The sequence below is a fragment of the Puccinia triticina genome, chromosome 7A (assembly GCF_026914185.1).
Source record: "Puccinia triticina chromosome 7A, complete sequence".
Classification (NCBI taxonomy): Eukaryota; Fungi; Basidiomycota; class Pucciniomycetes; order Pucciniales; family Pucciniaceae; genus Puccinia; species Puccinia triticina.
The window spans coordinates 1,455,659-1,474,846 of NC_070564.1; the positions used below are offsets into that span (position 1 = coordinate 1,455,659).

The window sequence follows — 19,188 nt, forward strand, 5'->3', positions numbered from 1 at the left end:
TTTCTTGTTTTGACAAAAGCCCTTAGCCAATCAGGCAGGATATGAGGATAAACAATCATTAAGCAGTGTAAGGGCAATTGGCTCAAGGACAAGGAGTTACCAAATTAGTAATTGACTAACAATGCTAGCAGTCCTCACTGATTGCATAGGTTGGCAAATCCGATGGGAATTCCAAAGAAGCCACCTTCTTCGGAATTGGGTGTACACAAATTGGCAACAAAGGGCGCGCACCGGGTCCCCCGGCGCCACCGTGCCCAGCTGGATGACGTCATCGGTTAATATAAAAAGTGAGCCGGCCGAAGCCCGTGGTCAGCAGCGGTCAAGAGTCGAAAGAGAACAGCAAACGAGGAAAATGAGAAACGAGGATAGCAAGGACGAGCCGAATAGCTTCCAGCCTTCCCCCCGCCTCCAGGCTCAGCGATCCCAATCACCTTCAAGAATCCCGTCAGGCTCTCCCCAGCACCAGAGAGATCCAACTCCAAAAGGGCGCAACAGGACTGCAGCCGGCTCGCCCTCGGCCAATATCCATCCACGAGCCCACCGCTCCCTCTCATCCTCCCTCAGGAAATCGCCCGTCATCTTCCCCCACTCAAGATCGTCATGCCACACATCCCCTCGAGCCAACCAGTCCTCACTGTCCAGGACTTCCTCCTTACATTCAACCTTCAGTGAGGCTGCCTACCGATCGAGCAACTGTAACAGTCCCACCAACAGCCCTCAGCCCCTGCCAAGCATCCCCTCCCCGGGCTCGAACACCACCGCTAATCCGACGGCCACCACTCCGCTCACTGCTAACTCATTCCAGTCCTCTCAGAATCAACACTCAGGCCAGAAGAAATCATCCAGGCATCCATCCTTCTCCTACCATGGCCTCGAAGGGAAAGGGAGCACAGGTGCTCATGTCCAAAAACCGGACTACAGTGAGGCTAAGATCGTAGTCGCAATGGTCGGTATTTTCTTGCTCAATCATAATCCGTCTCTAGCCCAACTGTCTCTAACTGATGTCATGATTTATTTAGGTCGGCTTACCAGCTCGTGGAAAATCGTACTTGAGCAACAAGCTACAAAGATACTTAAAAGTTCGTCAGCGAACTGTTTTCCTTATATTGAACCCAAACACTCATAGCTTCTTGTATCCTAGTGGCTAGAGTTCAGCGTCAGAGTATTCAACGTCGGTCAACACAGGCGAGAAAAATTCAAGAAGATGGCACAAGAGCTGGGTTTAAAAGAAGACCAATCTGCCAATTTCTTCGGTAGGTCCATCTTAGTGTCATCCTCTTACTCCCCCGATTTGACAATTGATGTCTTGGAAATTTGGTGGTTAAACAGATCCCAATAATGAATCAGCCCGACAAGTTCGTGAACAGTTGGCTGGGGATTGCTTAGAGAGCTTGATAGCGTGGTTAAAGGCGGGTGGGAATGTAGGCATTCATGGTGGGTCTTTCGCCCAAAAGAATTCTAGAATAAAACAGAGAAAAAAGTTCAAATCGGTCCAATCTCGACTCTACAGATGCAACCAACACGACAAAAGCCAGAAGAAATGCGATAGTCGAAAGAGTCAAGAAAGAGAAAGGGATCAGCTTGATCTTCCTCGAGTCAATCTGCACCGATCCCGCGGTCATCCAGGCCAACGTCGACGTCAAAGTAGCCTCAGGCGACCCGGATTATGATGGCCAGCCCAAGGAGAACGCCAAGGCGGACTTCTTGAAACGGATTGCACATTATGAAGCCAACTATGAAACCGTAGACGAGCCCGAGTTGAGCTTCTGCAAGGTCGTAAACGTCGGCTATGAAGTCACTGTTAATCGAATAGACAAGTTGAGTAATACCTCCCCTCTTTCCAGTGTCAACTGTTGGCTGAATGTTTATCTACTTGTTCAGCTATCTAGCTTCTAGAGTTGCCTTTTATTTGATGAACTTGCGTTAGTTCCATTCGAGTAACTCTGTGTTCTCTGCTTCTCTGAACGCTCACTAAAATCATTTCTTCTCTAACCGAAACACTCTAACCCAACAGATATCTCACCTAGATCAATTTTCTTCACTCGTGTAAGCGGACTATTTTCTGAACCGTCGAGCTCACTAACTCATTTATTGTGTGTTGCTAATCGGTAATGTCCAGCACGGCGAATCTCAATACAATGTGGAGGGCAAAATCGGGGGCGATTCTCAATTGTCCGAGCGAGGAATGGAGTATGCAAAAGCCCTGCCGAAGTTGATTGCCGATGCGATTGGCGACACACCTTTGACTGTAAAAATTTTCATGCACCCTTCACACCAAAATGAGAAACAAGTACAGCTCCGATACTCACTTTTTTTGTGTCTGTACCACGCGGACGAACCCTGAGAATAGGTTTGGACTTCGACTCTGAAAAGGACGATCCAAACCGCACATGACTTGCCGTATCCTAAACTCACTTGGAAGAGTTTGGATGAGTTGGATGCAGGCGTGTGTGATGGAATGACATACGAAGAAATAGAAGTTGCGTTTTTTGGGGCTTGAATCACGATATGGCTTCAGCTAATCAATTTTTATTATCCTGACCATGGTTGCAGGAACATTACCCGGAAGATTATGCCGAACGAGATGATGACAAGTTTAATTATCGTTATCGAGGCGGGGAGAGTTACAGAGATGTGGTTGTCAGATTGGAGCCGGTAATCATGGAGCTTGAAAGACAAGAAAATATCTTGATCGTTTGTCACCAGGTATGTCTTCTTTTCCCCTTTTGCGCAGGGGTTTATCGGCTAATCTAAACGTGCTCCACTCATAGGCTGTTTTGCGATGTCTCTATGCTTACTTGTAAGTCCCATTTCTTCGGCTCCGAAATGAATCGTATAGTTGTACTGATGATCTGGCTGGCTATTATCTCTACCTGCAACAAACGATTGCAGTCAAAACTTCAATCAAGACGAAGTAAGTTATCGAGATTATGCTATGATGATTTCAACTGACCAGATTCATGTCACTCTTTCTTGATGGTTGGTGTAATAATCACAGCTTCCTTATCTTAAGATCCCCTTGTTGAGTCCCGGCCGCTTCCACTTTTCTCCGGATGCGCCATAAAAGCTAACACAGACTTCGTGTGATAGACATACGGTTATCAAGTTGACTCCGAAGGCGTACGGGTGTGACGAAGAGCGATTCACGTTGCCGATCGAAGCGGTCGACACGACAAGGTCCGTCGATCCAAAAATCGCTCTTCTACTCAATCTCTTGGCTGAAAAATAACCTGTCCTCTTTGCGTTTCTCTTTCTGTGTGTCTTTGAAGGCCTAAGCCTGTCAAAGCTGGGCACACTCCTCCGATCCCAAAGCTTGACGATAGCCCCTCTCCAAGCACTCGACCGTAAGCACTTTCAGCCAACCGCTTTCGTTCTCTGCGGTGCCCCTTTCCCTTGCTGATCTGTCTTATTCTTCGTCGGTTGCGTGCATAGTCCAACGAGACCGTCTCAATAGTGATATCGTATGGCTCAAGGGCGCTTTGCTTGCTCGAATTATTCTCAAAACACGAACCACAAAACAGTCACTCGCTGTTTTTTTTCGTATCCGATGATCGTCTATTTCCCCGTCCATTTCCCCCCTCCTGTATTATACTGCCTATCAAGGCTTAGCTGACGTCCTGCTCTAATGTACATGTGTTCAGCACTATTCGTGGTGTGTGTGTTTATGTATGATAAGCGGATTGATTAAGAAAAGAGGGTACTTCTACTTTGTATTTATATGCGTGATACATGTTTAAATTCAAATGATAAATACGTGGTGGCTCCTCTTGTAGCGGGAAATGCCCTTTTTGATTCTTCACTTTCCTCCATTCCTACAAGTGTGTCAAGGGCTTGTGATGAGTTGGAAGGAGGTCACTAGTCACATTACTCGATAATCTTAGTTGGCATACAGTCACACGTTCCCGTGGAGGGACGCGACACAGCCGTGAGCGTGGTAGTGGTGAACACATCATGACTGCCACTGGGTAAAATTTTATCACTCTGCTTCGCAAATACTATTTTTTTAGAGGGGGTGGCTCTAGGAAGAAGAGAAGATAAGAGGAAGAAGAAGAAAAAGGCGTCGTGAAGGTTTTGTGTGAAATGAAATAGGATATGGTTCAGTGGGAAGAGTTGACGATTTGTTCTGAGACAGATTGGTTGGCCAAGACGGATTGATAGTGGGCTTCGGAGGGGGAGATGCCGAGGGCGGTGATCGGATGACGCAGGTCACGGGTGAGATGGTGTTCGAGATGTCGGACGGCGTTGAGATCGAGGATGGTGAATTTGCGGAGGAGGAGATGGTAGATGCCGATCATGCCTGGCTTGAGGTCAGCCGGGTGGGGTTTGCCCGGACGGAGGTCGTTTGGATGGGCCAGGTCGATCTTGTTGAGGACCGGGAGGATCTTGGCGCGTTGGATGCGGGCCCACTCGGGGCCGGCCTGTCCGAGCCGGATGCCGTCCTGGACGAGATGGGTGCGCGCGAGTGCCTGGCGGAGCAGTCCGGGGGCCTTCCATCCGGATGCCTCGGTGCCCCAATGTCCCCCGGCGATCATCAGGGCACTCGACCAGTCCCGATGCTTGATGAGCCGGGCCAGCTGCTCGCTGGCTTCCGATTGCCCATCCATCTCGAACTTGTCCACCACTATCAGCCGGCCCTCCCGCCATCGTTGGCTCAACACCGTCCGGAGTCCTAGCTCCCACACCTTCCGTTGAATCCCCTGCGCCCAGTCCTTCGGCTTCGGCCCAAACGCTGCGCCTCCCTTCCGGAGCGTCGGCGAGGATGCATCACCCAATCGTGCTCTTCCTGAGCCTTTCTGGGGCCTCAACTTACGTCCCGACATCGCGACTTCCGATCTAGTTTTCTGTTTTGTTTTTGTTTTTGTTCGATCGGATATGCAACATTAAGTCATTTTCCCTCTTTTCAAAGAATCATTATTTATTTATTTTTTTGGGAGAGATGGACTGAACTGTGTTGGCACTACCGGATCGCATGAGACTGCGTTCGAAGTTCACGCAGCGATGGATGATATCCGAGCGGAAGGGCTGTCCGAAGACGAAGCTGGAGAGGGGATAGAGGAGCTGGTCGGGCCCATCGAAGGCGATCTGTTCTGGACGGCTGATGTCGAACTTGTGGAGGAGGACGTGTTGGACTGATTGGCCATGGGTGAGGCCTTGGTATCGATCATCATCAGTCCTGGTGGTTTTCTGGAGGGTTAGGCAGAGGCATACCTGGGATGGGCTGGTCGTAGGTCGTGGTTAGCTGGGACTGTGCTGCGTATCTGGGTGCTGGCTTGATGGTGGGCAGTCTGATCCTCTTGGCTGCTGAGCTGGACATCGTGGTTGGGGATGACCAGCGGGTGCAGCACCGGCGGGGAGAAGTGCAAAATGGGGAGTTTGAAGCACACCGGATATCGGATATCGGATATCGAACATCGGATATCGGATATGAGATGCATACAACTTACACAGCACAGCAACTTCAGCCGGCCACCAACCACAGATCCCGGCAGAGATGAGCAGCAGCAAGACATCAACCAAACTTCGCCTCAAAGTACCATCGAACCAGGACAAGAACCAGCAGAACAACAGCCCAAACAACCCAAACGACGACCAGAACCTGGGCATCGCAAACTATCTCCAGGGATACGACAGGGAACTAGACTCAGACCAGGATGAGCCGATCGGATTCGAGGAACAGTTCATACTCAAACTGCCCGACAGCCTCTCAAACGAATCAAACAAACTCAGGGAACTCGTCGAGTCCCGCAAGGAGATCAACTCAGACCAGCAGAACATCTTCTTCAAATTCAAAGACTCCCGAAGGGGCCTCTTCAACATCGGCGATAAGATGTTCGCCATGAAGCTCGTCGACCTGCCATGCATCATCGAATCCCAGAAGACCTTCGACAACAAACACATGTTGAAGATTGCTGACATCTGCCAGGTCAGAACTCTCTAACTTTGCTCTATCGCATGAGCTGCTGCTGGTTGACCCTCCATCATTCGATCAACCAATCAACTAGATGATCTTGGTAGAAGATACCCCAATCACAAACGAATCAACAGTCACCCAGGGGAACTTCAACATCCAAGATTGCATCTACCCACACGGCCTAACACCACCCTTACACCACGTCCGAAAGCGACGGTTCAGGAAGCGGCTCAACAAACGGACGATCGAGACTGTCGAGAGGGCGGTGGAGAGACTACTAGAGGAGGATGGCCGGGCGGACCAAGTGATCATCGACATCGTCGACAACGTCCGCGATCTCAGCGACTCCGAGGGCGAGGATTACCAGCCCCCTCAATCGGCAACCGTCGGATTCGGAAACCAGCCGCCTTCCAAGATCGTCTACAATAAGGCCCGGCCAAGTATCAGTCACACCAAACGCAGCTCCAGCCAACCATTCGATCCACACGGCCACCACCATCAACAGCAGCGTCACGACGAGCGTGCCAAAGATTCGCGATCCCGTCAGCAGCATCCGCAGGACCTCGATCCAGATGGCTCGGCCCAGACGATCACCGTCGAGACGCCGATGGGAGAGTCGCTCGGCGCGCCCACGCCAGCCGGAGAGGAGTTCGAGGATAGAGGGGCGATGGACTACGATGACGAGGGGAGCATCGACAGCGATCTCGCGGCGGAGATCGAGGCGGGCTTGATGGAGAGTGCGGCGGCGGAAGCGCGTGCGGCGGCCGGGCTGACGGGCCCTGAGGACGAGGAGGACGAGAACGACAGCGAAGACCTCTTCGGAGACGGCGATAACGATGACGATGAGGAGGATGACGATGATGAGGAAGAGGACGATGACGATGACGAGGAAGAAACGAACGAGATGGTGGAGGACAAGCAACGGATCAGACTGCTCCAGGGCGAGCTCAAGGACCTCGAGGCCGCCGTCAGCCGGAAGAAGGTCGAGACCGCAGGCGCGACTAACTTGATCGTCCGCAAACGGTTCGAAGAGGCTCTCAAGAAACTCAACCTCGAGCTCGAGTCCAAGAAGAACCAACTTACCTCGACCCAAACTAGTCTCCAAAACGCCATCTCTCTAAGGAAACTTCAGAAAGATTCGGCGAAAAATCAGTTGCTACAGCAACAGCAGCAGACAACAACAATAACTTCAGAGACGAATGGAGGGCCGGATCAGTCGCTTCCTCAATCGTCTTCTGATGCTACTCTTCATCAATCAGACTTCGATACCCTTCAACTCAATGATCAGCAGCAACGAGGTGACCCTGACCAGACCACCCCATCCTCTTGAATCCCCCCCTTTTTTTCTTTTCTTGGAACCTTGTCAATCATCTTTGCCGGACGCTGTCTCTCTCCCTTCTTGCTCTGCTCTAATCTCCTTCTCCCTCCTCTACATCTTTGTAACACCCTTGACCTTCTGTTGACATTCTTCCTTGCCTCCACTCTATGTATCGCTCTTACTCATCCAGTTTCTCATTGTTGCGGGGGCTATTGTTGTTTATTTTATAATTGACATTTGTTTTTGCTTGATTGTACTTGGTTGGTTGGATTGTGATTTGCATAGATGAGTGTGATTTACACAGATGAGTGTGATTTACATATTTAGATGATTATTGTTTATATTAACCACTTCCTTCTTGGACCTGTGGTTGATTAGTAGACCTGGCTTTGCCAGCCAGAACCCCATGGACAACTTCCCATTGGCTGAAATGCATAATCTAGACGGACGGGCTATGGTGAAAGTTGATTGAGATTGAGTCTTTGCCAGCAAACAAGGCTTAGCAGGCCCCTCCAAATCAAGCCATTTAGCCTTAGGCAATGGGAAGCCCTCCAATATCTGTACTTTTGTTGCTGCTGCTCTTCTACTTCCATCACATTGGGATCAACTCTGCTACCACACTAAACAGCCCTACATATCATGAAAAAGTGTGGAGAATGCATGGTAGGCAACATGAAGCCAACTCCAGCCACCGTTCTTACCATAAAAGTGATGCAAAGTGGTGGGACTCCAACAAAGGGGCCATTGTTATCAAGTACTTATGCAAAGATGCCCAATAGCAATGTTTGCATTAGGCAGGGATTGATAATGTTTTGTTGCATCAGTAAACAGTAATTTCAAGTTTGGGTGTCAATTCAATTCATGCCAAAGTTGACTGTCTGTCAGCAAGAGTTCTGACCCTCCAAAACACCACAAACCAATGTTAAAATTTCTAATAGGCTAATAGCACAGTCTGAAATGGGTAATTATCAGTCTGCTAGAATCCCACTTTTTGATTGATAAAATGGTTAGCTTAAAATGGCTGTGGAAATCAAGTTCATCAACTTTCTACACTAAAATGACATAAATTGATGTGTCTGATTTTAATCAAAATTTTGCTTATTGGGGCCCAATGTGAACCATGCTAATGTTGGGCAAACAAATTTTAATCAATAATAAGCAGATTTAATGAAGTACATGCCAAGAACCATTTTATATTTTTGGCTGTATGAGTTAATCCAAACCTTTCAAAAACCAACCTGATAGGACACAAATGAGACCTTCAGATAGGACTTGAATGAATGCAGCATATAAAATAAGGAAGATGAGAACAAGACCAATAATTGACCATTCAGAAAGAGAGCAGTTGATATAAGCTGGAAGACAACTGAATCTTATCAGCTGGGCATGTTGATCATATTTGTTTCTTGTAATTGCTGGGGCAATGAAATCATTCAGTGAGTGATTACCATTTGTTGATTATTCCTCATCATCTTTTAATTTCATCTCATTGATATCAAGGGTTTCATTGGGATTCTTTAATTTGGACATGAAGTTTCATCCAGAGTCTCAGCTCTCATTATGGATGAATTTGATAAGGAATCATCCAATACTCACTTGATCTTTGCTTCTTGATGACTGACAAATCTCTTTGTTATCACATGTGTTTTTTCTCTGTCAACTTGATTATGTGTCAATCTGTTAATTTGCTGCAAGGGAAGTTTGGATGTTCTGGTGGATTCTACTGTGGCCAGTTCAACTCCTTGGGGGTATAATGTACTCTTGCTAGTGTAGCCATGTGTTGCTAAATCCATTCCTGGAAGCTAAACCATATTACGTTGGGGAAAACAAGATCTGTAGAAATCAGCTTTGTTTAGAGAATTGACAAGTCTTAATCTTTTGAGGGGTATCAACAATAAGTTGTACTTACAGCCAGAAATAACAGTAACCATCCAAGCATCCTGTGGGAGTTTTTTGTTCCAAACTTTAGAGCATCTCCAGCGCGGGCGGTAGTTTTGCGGCTGTAAAACCCGCGGTTGCAGCCCGAACTTTGGATATTCAAGTTTTACAGCCGGCGAGTCAACCACCGCAAAGTAGCTAGGTCAAGGCTGCAAATCACCATCAACCTCGAATTCCGGCTCGGCATTCCTCCCCAGTACCAAGCAGCCAGCATGGAACACCATTCAATCTTTGAAAACATCCTGAAATCACAATTCGCCATACTCTCTGCATCAAGGATGATCCGATCAGTCATCTCGGATACGGCAATGATTCTCGCCGAAGAAGACCAGGACAGCAAACCTCAGCCAAAACATGGAGGCTCGCAACCAGGTCGGTCACCCAACCTACCACGCAACTTTCAAGCTGGATACAATCAACTATTCAAAGATTACTTCAGTGATTCACCAATCTACACGGAAAACTTGTTCCGGCGACGTTTCCGGATGCATAGGCCGCTTTTCTTAAAGATTGTACACGATATCACGGAGTATGACCGATATTTTGTCCAGAAAAACGATGCACTTGGCAAGCCTGGCTTGCACCCGCTCCAAAAAATTACTTCGTCAATCCGCATGCTAGCCTACGGAGGAGCTGCAGATGCAAACGATGAGTACCTTCGCATCTCCGAAAGCACGGCCATCGAAAGTCTCACTCGTTTTTGTGCCGCCGTTATTGAGATCTATGGGAAGGAATATCTTAGGCACCCAACAGCCGATGACTTGAAACGAATCTTGGTCATAAATGAAAAGAGGGGTTTCCCCGGCATGCTCGGATCTCTAGACTGCATGCACTGGCCATGGAAGAATTGTCCGGCCGGTTGGAAAGGCCAATATCAAGGGAAAGAGAAGGTCTGTACTCTTGTCTGACTGTAGTTTTAACCAATTGAATGTAGATTGAGATAAATCTCAATTTCTCCAAATCAGGTTGCAACAATGGTTCTTGAGGGTGTTGTATCCCAAGACCTATGGTTTTGGCATGCCTTCTTTGAGCTACCCGGATCACATAATGACATCAACATCCTCAATGTTTCCCCTCTCTTCACCAACCTCCTCAACGGTGTCGCTCCGGAATGCCAGTTCACGATCAACGGAAACACCTACGAGCAAGGTTATTATCTTGCTGATGGCATCTATCCGGACTATTCGGCGCTGGTCAAGACAATTTCCCAGCCACAGGGGCTTGAAAGAAAGGTAAGGATTTGAATCTCATGTGCTTGAAGTTGTTTCGGAGTTTGATTTTTGTTATATGGATAGCATTTCGCAAAAATGCAAGAGGCTCTCCGCAAGGACGTTGAACGAGCTTTTGGAGTCCTACAGGCTTGGTTTTCGATTGTGGCCAACCCAGCCCGAGGCTGGAGCAAAAACAAGTTGCATAATATCATGACTGCTTGTATAATACTGCACAACATGATTGTTGAGGACGAACGGGCATCGCCACATGAACATGAGTACGATGATTCAACTAACTCCAAAATTGCACTTACTATTAAGCCAGGCCGAACTCAATCGGTCGAGTTTTCTCAATTTGTTAACAACTACCAAAACCTTCGTGACAAAACCATCCATCACCAGCTAAAGAATGACCTTATCAAGCATCTTTGGGCCTTGAAAGGTCGCTCTGAATGAATCTCATGTTTTCTCTCTTGTTTCTTGAAGTGGCTCTCATGTTTTCCTTGAAGTGAATTTTTTTCTCCAATCATTTTATCGAGAATCTCAGTTGTGACAAAAAGAAATTCAAAGAGAAAACAACAGTTAAAACAATCTTATTCAAGCTTGAGAAGATGAGGAAACAAGCTGATTGAGCAGAAGAGGATTGATCAAAAAAGGATGGAGACAAATGTGAAAGAGGATTGGTGATGTCGGCCATTGGAGTTGAGATCGGAGCAAACACGGAGTTGATCTCGGAGCAAACATCAAAAATCAGTCGCTATCTTCTTCTTCGGCGCTATCTTCTTCTTCGGCTCCACCTTCCTCATCTTCATTAATATCTTCTTCCATGTTGTTCTCATCATCAGATTCATCTGAAGATTCTTTGTTTCCTTGATCTTCATCTTCATCATCGTCTTCCACCTCCTCTACCTCCACCGCAGCTTGTTTTCTCTTTTGGACGGTCGTTTTTTTGGCCCTGGTTTTCTGTATTCGAGTTGAATCATTTTTTGCTTCCTCCGCTTCCTTCCGTTCTTGCTCCTTTTTCCTCTCTTCCTCTTCCCTTTTTTTCGCCTCCATGTCTCTCTCTCGTTTTATCTTATCCAGAATCTTTTCTTGTTTCCACTCGAAAAATACTCGTTGGGCTGGCGGAAGAGTAGTTAGATCGGTCCTCATGATCGATTCTTCGGCCATCGTGACCATTGCATCCTTCTGCTCGGCTAGAATTGCATTCTGGGCTTGCGATTGTGAGGCCAGATCGCGATGGACTTTAACCATGTCTTCCTTCCATTTCGCGTCTTTTATCTCCTGGATCCTCGCCTCCTTGGCCTTCTTGTTTCCAGTAGGTCGGGCGAGAACAAGTGCCTTTGACTGAGAGGCGACTTGAGTAACATCACTTGCAGCATCCGACGGGTTTATTTCCGAGGAGAGATCATACATAGCGCTGGATGGAGGTAAGTCGGATTCAGTGGTTGTGGTTTTGTTATTTTTTTCATCAAGAGTCGAGCAATATTCGTTCCACTTTGGCGATGGAGAAAGGATGTTGAAGCATCGGAGATGATTGAACGATCGTTTCTCGAGCGCCGCATACAGCTTAAGTGCACCGTTTATCTGATCCTGACCGGTCGTTCCGCTCTGGTTTGCTCTTTGAATCTGCTTATAGCATCCATTAAACTTGTTTACAGCGCGCTGAATGGTCTGCCAACGAGTTTTGATGCTCTTCAACGGTCGTTTGTAAATCGGGACCTTTGATAAGTAATGCTCTCGAACTCGTTCCCAGAAAGTATCGGACGTCTGATTTGTGGAATTTAACGGATCCTCGGTCGTTTCAAGCCAAGAACAACAAATCTCTACGTCCTTGTCCTCTTTATAGTTTGGGAATCGAATTTGAGTCGGCTCATCGCTGTCCGATTCGTCCACATTTTCTTTGGTATTTTTCTTCTTTTTGGGGGCCTTGGACTTCTTCTTTTGAGGTTTTTTGGTTGAATCGTTTGGGATGGTAGGTTTGTCGACTTTGGGATGCTCGTCGGTGGTTTTATCATCTTTTGACTTGATTTTTTTTGAAGGTGGCTTGGTATTGTTTCTGGTTTCGTCCTCAACAATGTCAATAGTACGAGCATCTATAAAGAATGAGTCAATCTGATGTACATAGCTTGAATTTGATGTGTGGATATTTTTCACGTACTTGGTTTCTTTGCCTTCGAAACACTCTTTTTTGGTGTGGTTGCGGGAGCTGGGGTGGATTTGGTACTGGATTTTGGTGGCATTCTTGTTGAGGAGACTTTGAAGTTGATGTTTGGTGTTGCTATCGGGGGTTGGGAGTCGGTGTGGTGATGGAATTTTGATGGTGTTGTGTTTTTGTGGGACTGTAGAGGGGAGCTAGATTTGGAGCCTTGGCCAAAAATTGTACCGCCCCGCTTTCACTACCGCCCGATTTACCCCCCGCGATGGGGGCCAAGTTTTGAGGGCGGGGCTGTATAGTCCCGTTACAGCCGCGATTTACCGCCCGCGCTGGAGATGCTCTTATGCTTCAGAAATAAGTCAATTTGAGATCTCAAAACATCTCTGTTTTGTACAAATATAATTTCTCTCCAATAAGGATTATCCAAAAACTGTGCTTTTATCTATCTGATTTAGTAGTAAGATCAACATAGCACACATTTCACTTCCTCCTAATTACAATAAGCAGTGCATACTAGAGATTTTGTGGTGGAATAACATGAGTTCAATTTTTGATAAGTGTGTTTAAATATGGTTCCTCTGACAAATGCAGTGCAAGAGTATGTCTTTATGTACAAACCTATGGAATTGATTCCACCTTTGATTGAAGCTGATTTGGCGGGGGTGGGGGGGTCGTCAGATGATGAGATTTTGAGCGGTATGGGTCAAATACAAGATACAAAACAATTTACATGCCTGTGGCAGTGCCATGAGCTTGACTGATCCATTATTGAATGATTTGGTTTGTTTAATTATGGTTAAACCTGGTTTGGAGACGTGGGGATTTTGTTTTCTTCTACAACATTGGTTTTAGATACATATATAATGGCAAATGTGTCAGCTCTTTGCTACAGTTAGTGCATCAGAGTAGTTATTACAGTGGGATTTTGAGCTGCTGCACTTCACTAAGTTGTAGCACAAGGCCAGCTAGCACTGCCACTATTGGTCTCAGGTGAAAAACTAAAACTTGGTAGCGCGCTAACTTGCCTTTTTTGTGGCACTTCAGTGCTAGAATTTAGCGCAGAAAGCACGCTTTGCGGGAAATTTGTGCTACAATAGCGGGAAAATCCCACTTTTTATTTCTTCAGGGGAAAAAGTGTGAAAGCAGGTCAAAAGAACCAAAAAAAAATAGCTCAGGAAAAGTGTGTTGGGGTTGGAGCCATGAAGATTGATGGCACTACATTGAAGGAGAATGCTTCTTCTAACTCTGTACAAGGAATAGCCATAGAGACCAAAGAACAGTGGCAAACAGGCTCCAAGAATTGCACTACAATATCAAATTTGGTAGTTCAACTCATGCGTTGAGTAAAGTTCCTAGCAACATGATCTTGGGGGATGTTCATGTTACTCCAGGGATTTTTTCAATCCTTTTTAGATTGAGTGATAGAATTCAACTTTCATGTTTTGATATGAAAAAAGTTACAGAAATGGACTATCATCATGTAAGAAATACTATCCAGCAGCCTTCATCATCATGGGATACAATCAAACAGAGGTGTAAAGCTCTACCAATCATTCAACCTTATCTCCAAATAATTTTCCTTCAGGTTTTCAGATTGTTGAGGAGAAAATAAAACTCTTCCTGTGGCCCCCTTCAAAAATCACCAAGTTCATTCATGTTGCCATTCAAAATATTGATCTCAGTTGTAGAAGCTCAGGAGGTATGTATAATGTAGGCAGTAGAGGATGTCACTTTGCAACTACTCTAGGTAGTAGGCAGTACCTCAGGATATATGCAGTATCTGGGGCTCCAATCAGGAAAACTAATTTGTGAAAATGTTTTAAATAGGGCTAATAGTGTGTTAATAGTGTGAAGCTGCATGGCGTGCAGCAACAAATAGCACTTAAAAGTGTGAAGCGCACTTGTAGCAGTTGCGGTTTGGATTGTGCTTGTGCTTTTAGTATTTACAACGCAGTTTGATAGCAATAGCAATTTTTTGTGCCGTTGTGGTAAGCGAAAGTGGCTCCTGCGTAGAAATATCAGGACCACCGCCGCTCCAAGATGATTCCCGGGAAAAGTTGGGTGATCTGGGGAAACTCCGCTCCGCACGTAAGTATGGGGCGCAATAATTGTAGAGCAAGTAAAAGTAACGTATAAAATAACCACAAAGCATGTAGAAAAGCCGCAGTAAGCACCGTACAATCCGCCATGAAGTACAAAAGATAAAATCCGCAAGTAAAAATAACTCCGCCGCAAGTAAGCAACATCTCCGCCGTAAAGAATCTGTACCAGAGTAACAAGAATGAAGTAAAAACCGTAAAACATAATCATAAGATGCTGGGGGGGGGGGGGGGGGGGGGAACTCCCTCCCCCCTGTACAAAAGGAAAAACCATTCTCCTCCGCCCGCCTCTCACACACACCGTCCACCAAGCCACGCTCCCACAACCACGCACGTCATCTGTCCATTCTGCTCTCATGCGGATCATCTGTCAACTTTGCCGCATGTCTTTGCCTACCGTCAGACTCCTCTTGCCTTAAATTCCTTGCCTCTGTCTAGCCTTCAATGCGGGGATCCCACACGCCACCTCCGCCCCAGCTATGCCCGCTGACGTAGCCTGCTTTGGCTGCAACGGCTTCCCCCGGTCACAGCCTATACTAGCCAGTCCGCGCCGGCCTGCGTAAGTTGAGTCCAGCTCCGCCGCCGCCGCGCCGTGTACATAGACCTGCACACCGCCTTGTGGACACATTCCGCACTGTGCTGCTCCGCACCAGCCTTGCAGAATCCGCAGCCCGCAACCTCTGCAAACCTGTGCGGACAATTTGGGTCCCCGACCTGGTTTTAGCATCACATTGGTGCGGGCTGCTGATTCTGCAAGGCTGGCACGGAGCCACACAGTGCTTAGTATGACCACAAGGCGTTGCACGGGGCTACATAACGGCGCGGCGGCGGCGGAGCTGGACTCGACTTACGCAGGCCTGCGCGGACTGGCTAGTATGGCTTTGACCGGGGGAAGCCGTGGCAGCCAAAGCGGGCTACCTCAGCGGGCGTAGCTGGGGCCGAGGTGGTGTGTGGGATCCCGGCATTGAAGGCTAGACAGAGGCAAGGAAGCTAAGGCAAGAGGAGTCCAACAGTAGGCGAAGACGTGCGGCAAAGTTTACAGATGATCCATGTGAGAGTGGCATGGACAGATGACGTGCGTGGCTGTGGGAGTGTGGCTTGGCATATGGTGTGCATGAGAGGCGGGAGGAGGAGAATGGCTTTTCTTTCTCATGTTGTTTTTCCTTTTGTACGGGGGGGAGGGAGTCCCCCCCCCCAGCATCTTATGATTATGTTTTACGGTTTTTACTTCATTCTTCTTACTCTGGTACAGATTCTTTACGGCGGAGATGTTAATTACTTGCGGTGGAGTTATTTTTACTTGCAGAGTTTATCTTTTGTACTTCATGGCGGATTGTAGGGTGTTTACTGCGGCTTTTCTACATGCTTTGTGGTTATTTCATATGTTACTTTTACTTGCTCTACAATTATTGCGCCCCATACTTACATGTGGAGCGGTGCTTTTCTTTTTTGATATGGGGGGAAATTCCCTGAGCTAATTTTAGTGCTAGCAATAGCGGTATGTGCTACCACTAGCACTAATCCCTGTAGCAGGGCCAAAAGGATATGTTTATAGAGTAATACAGCACTTACAGGAGCCTGGAGGATTTCGTAAGCCACTGGAATGGTACGGAAGCTACAGAATTGCTAGAGTTTCTGGACCTACACAGCACTTGCAAGATAGATAAGAAAAAAAAACCTTTTAGGCATTTGATTTGACAAAATTATAAATATGATAAGAGAATCTAAAGCCCGTTGTGGGTTGTTGACAAAATCCTATTTGTTGATTTCTTGGATGGAGGAAGAGTGAATGACAACATTGAACAATGTAACAAAGATTTTGCCACAAGGGATAAAGAACTCCCTGAGGCTACAACTGACAACTATTTATATCTTACAGCAATACTAGACAACACAACAGAGAAAAATGGGAAAGTTTGATGGAGACAACAGAAAAAACCCAATGGAAATGAATAAAATATTTCAAAAGATTCCAAATCCTTAGAAACAAGATGAATTTTTTCCAGAATCTGTCTTCAAAGAGGTTTCAGAAGCTTCTACTGAGTTTTTTGGGTCATCAAAGACTTACTTATGCTTCCAAATTCATAAAAGAACAAAAAAAAGTGAGTAAAAGTGAAGCTGTAAAGAAACTGGGTCAAATGCTCACAGTTGACATGCAGGATACTCCAGTCAAGCTGCCATTATAACTCCACCTGGTTGTGCAATGGTCTTTTGAAGAGCTAAACTTTACTTGCAGGTTAGAGATGTCAGCAGGTACCAAAGAAGGGTAGTTACGTTACGTTGCGTTATCCGTGCAATTTTGGTAACATAACTACCCCGGTTATCCGGGGCCCCCCGCTACTTTACTAGTAATGGGGTCATTTCAGGCCCCGCGCGTAACGTAACGGGCCTCATTTGTGAGGCCCGTTATTGCGTTATCCGGGGGATAACGCAATAACGGACCATTTAAGGCTTTTTAGCCTCATTTTTTGCCCGTTCTCAAGGGCTCCGCGCGCCCGGATAACACAACAAGCATTCAAAAAACCGGCTCAACGTGTTGCGATAACGTAATCGCACTGCCGTTACACGTAACGCGTAGATAACGACAAAATTTTTGTTACGTTACCGTTATCTACGCGTTACGCGTAGCGTAACTACCCTTTGTTGCAGGTACCCAATTCCAGGCACCTGCTACCTGTTTCCGGATACCTTGTTTCAAAAACAGGTACCAGGTGCGGGTGCAGAGGCAGGTAACCGCGTCAGGTACCTGCCATACACCTGTGAATTCTCAATGGTCTAAAGATGAATATTGGTAGCCCTGGGGGGGTACCTGGCACCCGTGGGCAGGTACGGCCCGCAACTGCCAGGATGTGCCGGGTGCCCGTTTTGGGAAACCAGATGCCACCCCCAAGTACTGCCTCATACCCCATAATATCCCTGCCCCCTGGTGGGGGGGGGGTCAGTCCAAAGAAGGTACCAAGGACCCGTTTGCGGGTGTTTCCAGATGCGAGGGGAGGCCCAGGAAGTGCTGGTTGTTGAGGGCGGGTTCAGCGGCTGGGTGCAGGAGTTCAAGGATGATCCGGGGCGGATCGAGGGCTACAAACCGGTGCTCTGGTGACTTGCTCTTTGTAAACACCTTGGCCATCAGGGCCCTCACCCTAAATACTGCGGGCACACTCCCCACGAGTTGCCGGTTGTGCTTGGTTGTGCTGGAAGCCCTGCAATTACCATCTGGAGTGGGAGGCAAGAATCAGCTTACCACTTGCTTCTCCTGCAATACATGTGTTGTAACTTGAGCTGCTTGTCACCGCGCAGAGAACAGAAGAAAAGAGATTGAGCTCAATGGCTCAAGAATGATGGGCAGTGAGGATGGTTTTCTCACTGGATGCGGCTCAGTTGCGTGTGCGAAAAAAGGAGGGAAGAGAACCAATAGTTTGATTGACATGACACTGCTATGTTATAAATAGACCATGTACATGTGTCGGACTTGTGGTTTTGAGATATAATGAATAGAGAACAAATTGAATATGAATACTATCACAAGTCTACAAATGAAGTCATACTGACTGACACAATCTCTACTACTCAAGGTTCAAAGACTACAGGGTGTGAGAAGGTTGTACAGTGGGTCATCTAATGTTTTTGGCAACACATTTTTGAATGTAGAAGCTCAGGCCACAGCCTTTAAGTCATGTGATTGGCTACTGGGGTGGAAAATAAGTTTCTAAGAATGATTATGAGATAAAAAAAATGAAAAATAAAAAAATGAAAAAATGAAAAATGTGGAAATTTTTGAATTTCTTGCAAATTTCTCAGAATGCTCATTACTGTCCAAACCAAGGGGGGAAAATTAGAGAGCACAGTATGACATACAACAAGAATGATAAAAAATGAAAAATTTTGAAACCATTGCCAATGATTTTTATTGGATAAAATAAATTGAGTCAAATTAGTGGTGATTTGGGCTACAGTCCCTGAGTTCAAATGAAATTGGTTGATAACCCATCCAGCCAAAAAATCATTGAAAATGGTTTCAAAAATTTTCATTTTTTATCATTCTTGTTGTATGTCATACTTTGCTCTCCAATTTTCCCTCCTTGGTTTGAACAGTAATGAACATTCTGAGAAATTTGCAAGAAATTCAAATATTTCCACATTTTTCATTTTTTTGTTTTAACTTCTTTTTATTTCATAATCATTCTTTGGAACTGCTTTTCCACCTTTGTGTCCAATCTCATGACTTGAAGGCTGTGGCCTGAGCTTCTGCATTCAAAAATGTGGTGCCAAAAACATTAGATGACCCACTGTACTATTTGACTTACTATTGATGCTAGTGATTGATTCTAGACAAGAAGGAATTCATTCTGACAAACATGATTTTTGGGATAAGTAAGAGAGAACATCAGAAATTCAACAACATGTCCCATTCATTGCCTCTCTGACAGTGCTCCCATGAATATGTGTGTGATTGTACTGCCGATCCCGGCCCGATCTCTCTGGGCTACATACACCCAGCTTTCATGAGCTTGCGCAGGGCTGCCTGTGTGTGGTACGCGCCCTGATGACGGCCAGTC

The 19,188-nt window shown here is 46.4% G+C and overlaps 4 protein-coding genes across 4 annotated transcripts; 2 read left to right on the forward strand and 2 right to left on the reverse strand.

Annotated features, from left to right (window-relative positions):
- Nucleotides 1-352: 352 nt before the first annotated feature.
- Nucleotides 353-3,454, forward strand: PtA15_7A172 (uncharacterized protein; the record flags this gene model as incomplete). Its single annotated transcript, XM_053170751.1, has 16 exons — nucleotides 353-946; nucleotides 1,020-1,079; nucleotides 1,142-1,253; nucleotides 1,330-1,434; nucleotides 1,511-1,817; nucleotides 1,882-1,922; nucleotides 2,015-2,046; nucleotides 2,120-2,248; nucleotides 2,351-2,479; nucleotides 2,554-2,706; nucleotides 2,772-2,800; nucleotides 2,893-2,914; nucleotides 2,999-3,021; nucleotides 3,091-3,177; nucleotides 3,270-3,344; nucleotides 3,433-3,454. The coding sequence occupies 16 exons, from the start codon at nucleotides 353-355 to the stop codon at nucleotides 3,452-3,454; spliced, it is 1,920 nt and encodes a 639-aa protein (XP_053022001.1).
- Nucleotides 3,455-4,097: 643 nt separating this feature from the next.
- Nucleotides 4,098-5,314, reverse strand: PtA15_7A173 (uncharacterized protein; the record flags this gene model as incomplete). The annotated part of the gene is made up of 3 exons (XM_053170752.1): nucleotides 4,098-4,841; nucleotides 4,948-5,150; nucleotides 5,209-5,314. The coding sequence occupies 3 exons, from the start codon at nucleotides 5,312-5,314 to the stop codon at nucleotides 4,098-4,100; spliced, it is 1,053 nt and encodes a 350-aa protein (XP_053022002.1).
- A 177-nt stretch (nucleotides 5,315-5,491) lies between these two features.
- Nucleotides 5,492-7,241, forward strand: PtA15_7A174 (uncharacterized protein; the record flags this gene model as incomplete). The annotated part of the gene is made up of 2 exons (XM_053170753.1): nucleotides 5,492-5,923; nucleotides 7,107-7,241. The coding sequence occupies 2 exons, from the start codon at nucleotides 5,492-5,494 to the stop codon at nucleotides 7,239-7,241; spliced, it is 567 nt and encodes a 188-aa protein (XP_053022003.1).
- A 9,613-nt stretch (nucleotides 7,242-16,854) lies between these two features.
- Nucleotides 16,855-17,759, reverse strand: PtA15_7A175 (uncharacterized protein; the record flags this gene model as incomplete). The annotated part of the gene is made up of 2 exons (XM_053170754.1): nucleotides 16,855-16,864; nucleotides 17,599-17,759. The coding sequence occupies 2 exons, from the start codon at nucleotides 17,757-17,759 to the stop codon at nucleotides 16,855-16,857; spliced, it is 171 nt and encodes a 56-aa protein (XP_053022004.1).
- Between the last annotated feature and the right edge of the window lie 1,429 nt (nucleotides 17,760-19,188).